The sequence below is a fragment of the Oncorhynchus keta genome, chromosome 17 (genome assembly GCF_023373465.1).
Source record: "Oncorhynchus keta strain PuntledgeMale-10-30-2019 chromosome 17, Oket_V2, whole genome shotgun sequence".
Taxonomy (NCBI): Eukaryota; Metazoa; Chordata; class Actinopteri; order Salmoniformes; family Salmonidae; genus Oncorhynchus; species Oncorhynchus keta.
The window spans coordinates 30,108,296-30,116,281 of record NC_068437.1 but is presented as its reverse complement, the minus strand read 5'-3'; the positions used below and the strand labels follow the sequence as shown (position 1 = coordinate 30,116,281).

Below are 7,986 nucleotides of genomic sequence, written 5' to 3'. Positions count from 1 at the left end.
TCATAATTTAAGGCTGGACATAAGGTTAGTAGTGTGGTTAAGTTTATGTTTAAAATCCAATTTTAAGAAAATAAATGCAGAAATAGGCGGGGTTTATGTCTTTGTGGCTGTGGTAACTAGTGACGACCCAGCCTACTCACTTCTCTCCTACTATCACCAGAATTGATAACTGAAAAGCGTATGAAAAATTCAAAGAAATGTACATTTAAATATGTCTTTTCATGGATGATTATGACTCATTCTAGATATACACTTTGGATATTTAAAATATTATGGCAGTGACAGTTACAGTAGTTTTTTCGCTGTGGCACGTGAAAGGGGTACGCTGCCGACCCCCCAAGTTCATATGAAAACTGTCCTGGAGGGACCTGGCCTACTGGCAGCCAACACTGTTCCCTGACCTTCCTTGGGAACCACTGAGACAAGGTAAGGGCAGGGTTAACACTGATCCTCTTCCTGGTTTGTATCCAATGAAAGCAGAACACTCACTCGCTTCCTGGTTTCTGTCCAATCAGGCCCTTCGGTGGAGTTGTGAGCAGGATCATCTGAAGGCACGGCAGAGAGGCAGGACAGGTTGGGGTGGGCAACTCCAGTCCTCGTGTGCCTAATTGATTTTTCTGCATCCCTAGCAAACACAGCTGATTAATCAAATTGCATTCTAAACTGAAGCTCATGATTAGGTGATTATTGGAGTCAGGCGTGTTATTTGGGGCTGGGGAAAAACTGTGACACCAATCAGGCACTTGATGACTGGAACTGCCCACCCCTGCGTATAGTAGACAGCTGTGGCTGACTGAATGGATGAACAACTATATGAGATGATGAACAACTATCTTTCCTCATAGTTTACCTCCATCTACCATGGCAGGAGGGATACTGCTGGTTTCAGGTGAACACACACACCAGAATATAGAGCTTTGTCTGTTTAATTCACATTTTACTGTGTGTGTAGGACACCCTGGTAGATGCTGACATGGCCAAAAATGTCGTGATGTGGCAGAATGGAAGCATGTGTGGTCTGGACCACTGGAACTTTGTCATGCATCCTGTTGACGCGGCTATGACCTGTGACCCTAACGGAAGTTACGCCAGGACGTGGTGTCCTGAGCTGGCTGCTGTGCCTGATGACATACACAAACCCTGTAAGTGTCCAGCCTCCATGCTGCGCCACACCGGTAAGACAAGAGCAACAGCCTTATCCTAACCTATACCCTTACCATAGTTACCCTTATCTTACCAGATTTATCCTAACCTCATTGTAATAACCTGAACCGAACCTTACTGTAGTTAACATAACCCTACCATAGCCTTGCTCCTAAGTTAACTCAACTCTCATGTGTTTCTCTGTATAGAAGTGTGAGTGTTACACTTCCCTTATTGCTCTACACTGACAGATCTGGAGGAAAGGAGCCTCTCTCTGCAGGACGTGAAGTTGGTGAGGAGGCATTTTGGGGAGTATGTGGACCTGGTCCCCCCCCCCTGGTCTCGGAGGCCCTGGGTGTTCATCAACTCACTGCTTCTATTGTATTGTGTCTCATGAGTGGTCCTCAGTACTATTTTTCCTGTATGATTTATTCTCTTTTTTTTAAAGCCTTTAGCCATTTTATAGTGGTGTGTATTTTATGTACAAATGTCGCACTGGGAATTTTGCTAAATTGAGTGAGTGACAACTTCTCTCTCAGGGATTCGTAGTCAACACAGATAGGCAGTTCCTCCTGCCTGTCATCACCCGCATGGAGTTCAAACACAAATCAGACGATCAAGACCCGGACGCTGCCTCTAACCCCCATGTGAGTTGCAGGCGGGATGAGACCATCGCCTTCCTGAACCAGACAGACTTCATGACCAGCGTGATGAAAGAGGGGAGGGAGAGACAGGAGAGACCAGAGAAAGATAGAGGGACTGGCACACCCCCATTTGACCTGGGGAAGGGTTAGGAGGACCCCTGCTGCTAAGGCCAGGTTATCCTCTGTGCCTGGGGGAGTGGCTACGTTTCACAGATGACCAAGAGGGCAGGGGTTAAAGATCAGCCTACACTGATAGAACTGTTGCAAAACTAGGTACCACATCATGGGTTAGAGTTTAAGGGTACACCAAGCCAGTTGTACAACTGAATGCATTCAACTGCAATGTGAAACAAACTCCTTTGAATCAGAGGTGTGGGGGGGCTGCCTTAATCGACATCCATGTCATCGGTGCAGGAACAGTGTGGTTAGTCTGTGTAACAAGGACAAACTGCTGTTTAAATGAATTGGTTTACATCTTCGTCCTTTACCAATCATAATTCAGTAATGCAGGCTGAATCAACTGCAAGCACTGCTACTAGGTGCCATTGTGTTAAAGTGCAATATTTGTGCTAAGGAATTCAAGCAAATATAAACATGAATGAAAATACAATCTTTAAGTGCTGTCTTTCCAAACTAGTATCAGAGGCTACACAGACATCTCAGTAAAAGTACCCAGGGGGGATGAAGTGGACATGACTTGCACTAAGTAAACACAAGGAAGTGCAAGTCAGGAGTTTTATTTGTACGTAATCTTCAGTGCCAGTACATGCTGTGCATACAGACGCACAACATACAGTAGAAACCAGCCTGCTCCAGATCCAAAGTGCTTTATTATTACCCCTTCCCCCTCCCCTACCAGATGGACTGATCCAGACAGCTGTATTTGATAGTCCTCAGAATTGCACTATTTTTCCCAGTAGTGTTGTCGTGATGCTGCATTCATAACCAAGTGGGAAGGTGGTATTTACCACACACAACTGGGAAAAATCCACTTAAACCCCCCTACAACTCAATCATCCCATTTCTCAATGAGTTAAAAGCATGTGAATACATCCAACTGGTATAATTAACAACTTCTCACTTAATTATGAATGCACCAAACGTTCCTCATCCCCTGTGCTTGGGGAAGGCTTTGAGTAGAAGACTGAGGATTAATCTTAAAGTATTTTCCTCAATTATTTTGTGTCCTTAACTCCTCAAAACATAATGAAACCCTCTAATGTTTTAAGGAGGCGGAGAAAGGACACAAGGAATCAAGGATAAGACTTGAGATTCAGCCAGAGAATGCATCAGGACTCGTACAGTATCACTCTACATCAGCCATGTACAGTACGTCATGCCACACGTGTAAGACATTTGCTCCCAACATCCCCATTAGGTCATAGTCATTACCAGTACACTAAAGACTTAACATTCAGACCACAATAACACTGGCAAGTCAATAAGGATGAGCTCTGCTGCTTCTCTGGCGTTTCTGGTGGTTTCCCGGTGTAGTGTCACATCTGACTCCCGGCACAACTGGTGCACTTCCTCTCTAGTAGGGATTGCTAGGCAGGTGAGGGGGTGATGAGGGTTGCGTCCAGGCGATGCTAGTCTTCTATGGATCTGATGTATCTCTCATAAGCCTTCTCATCCATCAGAGCATCCAGCTCCTTAGGGTTAGCAATGGTCATCTTCATCAGCCATCCTGTCGGAGCAAGGATTAGAAGTCAGAGGTGAGCCTAGTCACAGGCCTTGTTTGAATATTATTTCTAAAATAATCACTGATATGCGTGTTTGTGTGCGTGTCAAGAAAGCGTTTAGACTAGTGTATGCATATACAGTGAGCTCAAAGTATTGGGACGGTGACAATTTTGTTTTGGCTCTGTACTCCAGCAATTTGGATTTGAAATTATACAACTACTATGAGGTTAAACTACAGACTGTCAGCTTTAATTTGAAGGTATTTTCATCCATATTGGTAGACCGTTTGGAAATTACTTAACCTTTTGTACAGTCTCTTCCCCCCCATTTTAGGAGAACAAAAGTATTGGGACAAATTCACCTGTGTGTATTAAAGTAGTCCAAAGTTAAGTATTTGGTCCCATATTCACAACACGCAATGATTACATCAAGCTTGTGACTCTACAAATTTGTTGGATGCATTTGTTGTTTGTTTTGGTTGCGTTTCAGATTATTTTGTGCCCAATAGAAATTAATGGTAAATAAATCATTTTGGAGTGACTTTTATTGTAAATAAGAATATATGTTTTGAAACACTTCTACATTAATGTGGACGCTACCAAGATTACAGATAATCCTGAATAAATTGAAAAATAAGTGAAAGCTATAGAAGCACACATTTCTTGTATATTTGTGCGTCTAACAAATGCTGTCATTTCTAAATGGTTCACCCGATATGGATGAAAATACCCTCACATTAAAACTGACAGTCTGCACTCTAACCTCAGTCATTGTATCACTTCAAATCCAAAGTTATGGAGTACAGAGCCAAAACAGCAAAAAAATGTGTCACTGTCCGGATACTTTTGGAGCTCACTGTATGTCTGCGGGCGGGTGTGTGTGCTCACCGTCTTTGTAGCAGGACTTGTTGATGAGGCCAGGGTTGTCTGCCAGGAGTGTGTTGACCTCTGTTACTTCCCCGGTTAGAGGAGAGTACAGTTCACTGGCTGCCTTCACACTCTCCAATGCTCCAAATTCATCTAAAAAGAGGACAGCGATAGGCCAGGTCATGAGCTCCCGCTCTCTGGTCTGTTCAACGCTGGTCCGACCAATCTGATTCCACGCTTCAAGATTGCCTCGATCACGTGGACTGGGATATGTTCAGCATTGCGTCAAACAACATTGACGAATACGCTGATTCGGTGAGCAAGTTCATTGGCAATGTCGTACCCACAGCAACTGTTAAAACATTCCCACACCAGAAACTGTGGATTGATGGCATCATTCGCGCGAACCACCGCTTTTAACCAGGGCAAGGTGACCGGAAACATGACCGAATACAAACAATGTAGCTATTCCCTCCGCAAGGCAATCAAACAAGCTAAGCGTCAGTATAAAGACAAAGTAAAGTCACAATTCAACGGCTCAGACACAAGAGGTATGTGGCAGGGTCTACAGTCAATCACGGATTACAAAAAGAAAACCAGCCCGGTCGCAGACCAGGATGTCTTGCTCCCAGACAGACTAAACAACTTCTTTGCTCACTTTGAGGACAATACAGTACCACTGACACGGCCCGCTACCAAAAACTGCGGACTCTCCTTCACTGCAGCCGACGTGAGTAAAACAATTAAACGTGTTAACCCTCGCAGGGCTGCAGGCCCAGACGGCAATCCCAGCCTCAGAGCATGCGCAGACCAGCTGGCTGGTGTGTTTACGGGTATATTCAATCAATCCTTATCCCAGTCTGCTGTTCCCACATGCTTCAAGAGGGCCACCATTGTTCCGGTTCCCAAGAAAGCTAAGGTAACTGAGCTAAACAACTAGCGCAACCACACTGCACATGGCCCTAACCCATCTGGACAAGAGGAATACCTATGCAAGAATGCTACAGCTCAGCATTTAACACCATAGTACCCTCCAAACTCATCATCAAGCTCGAGACCCTGGGTCTCGACCCCGCCCTGTGCAACTGAATACTGGACTTCCTGATGGGCCGCCCCCAGGTGGTGAGGGTAGGTAACAACATCTCCACCCCACTGATCCTCAACACTGGGGCCCCACAAGGGTGCGTTCTGAGCCCTCTCCTGTACTCCCTGTTCACCCACGACTGCGTGGCCATGCACGCCTCCAACCGAATCATTAAGTTTGCAGACGACACTACAGTGGTAGGCTTGATTACCAACAACGACGAGACGGCCTACAGGGAGGAGGTGAGGGCCCTCGGAGTGTGGTGTCAAGAAAATAACCTCACACTCAACGTCAACAAAACAAAGGAGATGATTGTGGACTTCAGGAAACAGCAGAGGGAGCACCCCCCTATCCACATCGACGGGACAGTAGTGGAGAGGGTAGAAAGTTAAGTTCCTCGGCATACACATCACGGACTAACTGAATTGGTCCACCCACACACAGCGTGGTGAAGAAGGTGCAGCAGCGCCTCTTCAACCTCAGGAGGCTGAAGAAATTCGGCACGTCACCAAAAGCACTCAAACTTTTACAGATGCACAATCAGGAGCCTCCTGTCGGGCTGCCTGGTACGGCAACTGCTCCGCCCACAACCGTAAGGCTCTCCAGAGGGTAGTGAGGTCTGCACAACGCATCACCGGGGGCAAACTACCTGCCCTCCAGGACACCTACACCAGCCGATGTCACAGGGAGGCCATAAAGATCATCAAGGACAACAACCACCCGAGCAACTGCCTGGTCACCCCGCTATCATCCATCACTCATTCATATATCTTTATGTACATATTCTTCACCCCTTTACACTTGTGTGTATAAGGTAGCTGTTGTGAAAATGTTAGGTTAGATTACTCGTTGGTTATTACTGTATTGTCGGAACTAGAAGCACAAGCATTTCGCTACACTCGCATTAACATCTGCTAATTTGATTTGCTGCTTACCAGTCTGTGCCAGCTGTGTGCCAACCTCTGGTAGTCCACAGTACACCACATCTCCTAGAGCCTCCTGCAGGACACAGATTTAGATTTTACCAATTAAATGAGACGTGTCAGTCCCAACAACACTGATGATCCATGATGTGTTGGGAGCGCCACAACATATACTAACAGTGGGTTGGTAAGAAAACCACAGGTCCTAATGGGGCTCTTAAAGAGATTGTCCGGTACTTGTGTATACTTTTTAGCCAGTAGTTCTGAAATTAGCACTCACAAGCCAAAAGAGGTCCACGAAATTTGCATACTAGGTCACGTATGTGCAACACATTGCTCCCCCTCTCTGCTGTGTCCACCCTGCAAACTCCTTGGATATCGCTGAGAAGGCCTTTTGTTAGTTGTCACTCAAATGCGAGGGGCTGAAGAAGCTCATTGGCTACAACTTTAATTACTAGGGTATGTAGTGAAAATGGCATGGCACAGATTCAAGAAAAGTCACTTTCATGGCTAATTGAGGTAAGACTAATTTAGCATGTATGAACTACACATTGACACATCCAGCCCAAAGCAGGTTTAAATAATTTGTCACTCAGGTACCGAAACATGTCTTTAAGAACTAGTGATAGCATGCCTCGAGAACAACCCACCTGAGCAAATTTGCTGATGCCAACCGTCCCTACCTCCCCCTCTACTCGTATCCATTCGTGTTTGTCTGTGAATTTAAGAGCTGTGGAATTCAGGCGAAAATTGCAATTAGTTCGAGTAGCTACACATAAGTCGACAAACCTAAAAACAGTTATTCGTCTACTTCTAATCTACACGCTTTGCTAACTAGCTACGTTATGTCCGTGCTATGCAAAACAAGAACGTCCTTGTTATGAACTAGCTAACGTTAGCATGTTAGCTAGCCACCTGTGTTGCGAGGTCCACAACCAAGTACCTGATGAGAGTCGGGTGGTAGTGAACAGAGTCCGTAGTACATATGCCCTGGATACCAGCCGAGAGGGAGTTAGCTGTGCCGAACTGTAGAGAAAGGGCATGGCAGAGGTAAAGTTGGAAGACAAGCAACGTAGCATTACACACGTAGCCATTTTCGTCGCGTCTTTACAACTGCAGTGGCTGTCACGTTTAGTAGACGTCATCATCACGGATGCCACTTGGGGCGAGTTCAGCAGGGCACAAAGTGGTGGAAGTTCGGATACAAATATACTTGTGGCGTTCCATTGTGTTATGTAAGAAAATGCATGTTTGTATTACATGTAGAATACAGATCGGCCTACATCCACAGAGTAAAATACTAATACTTTTTTTTCAATATGGTCAATGGGATTAGAGGGGAGAGGCTACTGGAGAAAGAAAGAGAATGGGAGAGAAAGAGACTGTAAGTGAGTATTAAATAGGCTTTGCTGGTCCAATCCCTCAGCAACTGTCACAAGCACTAATCATCTGCAGATGATGTTCCTGAAAATGCCCCTAGCAATCCAGTCACTCTCCCCTCAGTCAATGGTTTCAGCAGAGCACAGAGTTACATTTAGGTAACCTGCCTACAAAACACAGTCTGAGACTGATAACACACACCCCTCACCATGGAGATACTGGGAAAGTGTGTTTTACAGCTCTCCACCCCCAACCCTTCCCTC

General features: G+C 45.5%; 2 protein-coding genes across 6 annotated transcripts; one reads left to right on the top strand and one right to left on the bottom strand.

Moving 5' to 3' along the window:
• Positions 1–587: 587 nt before the first annotated feature.
• LOC118396761 (uncharacterized) lies at positions 588–2,808 on the top strand. 5 transcript variants are annotated; one of them, XM_035791177.2, is made up of 4 exons: positions 626–889; positions 1,001–1,175; positions 1,395–1,435; positions 1,683–2,808. In XM_035791177.2, the coding sequence occupies exons 2-4, from the start codon at positions 1,010–1,012 to the stop codon at positions 1,935–1,937; spliced, it is 462 nt and encodes a 153-aa protein (XP_035647070.1). In that variant the 5' UTR covers positions 626–889; positions 1,001–1,009; the 3' UTR covers positions 1,938–2,808. The 5 variants fall into 5 exon arrangements, 3 of the variants coding, with proteins under 3 accessions (XP_035647069.1, XP_035647070.1, XP_035647067.1); XM_035791176.2 differs by having other exon boundaries at positions 607–1,142; XM_035791174.2 differs by having other exon boundaries at positions 634–1,175.
• Positions 2,509–7,484, bottom strand: gcsha (glycine cleavage system protein H (aminomethyl carrier), a). Its single transcript, XM_035791173.2, has 5 exons — positions 7,287–7,484; positions 6,994–7,073; positions 6,356–6,419; positions 4,358–4,489; positions 2,509–3,474 (listed from the first exon to the last, which is right to left on the bottom strand). The coding sequence occupies exons 1-5, from the start codon at positions 7,435–7,437 to the stop codon at positions 3,377–3,379; spliced, it is 525 nt and encodes a 174-aa protein (XP_035647066.1). The 5' UTR covers positions 7,438–7,484; the 3' UTR covers positions 2,509–3,376.
• Between the last annotated feature and the right edge of the window lie 502 nt (positions 7,485–7,986).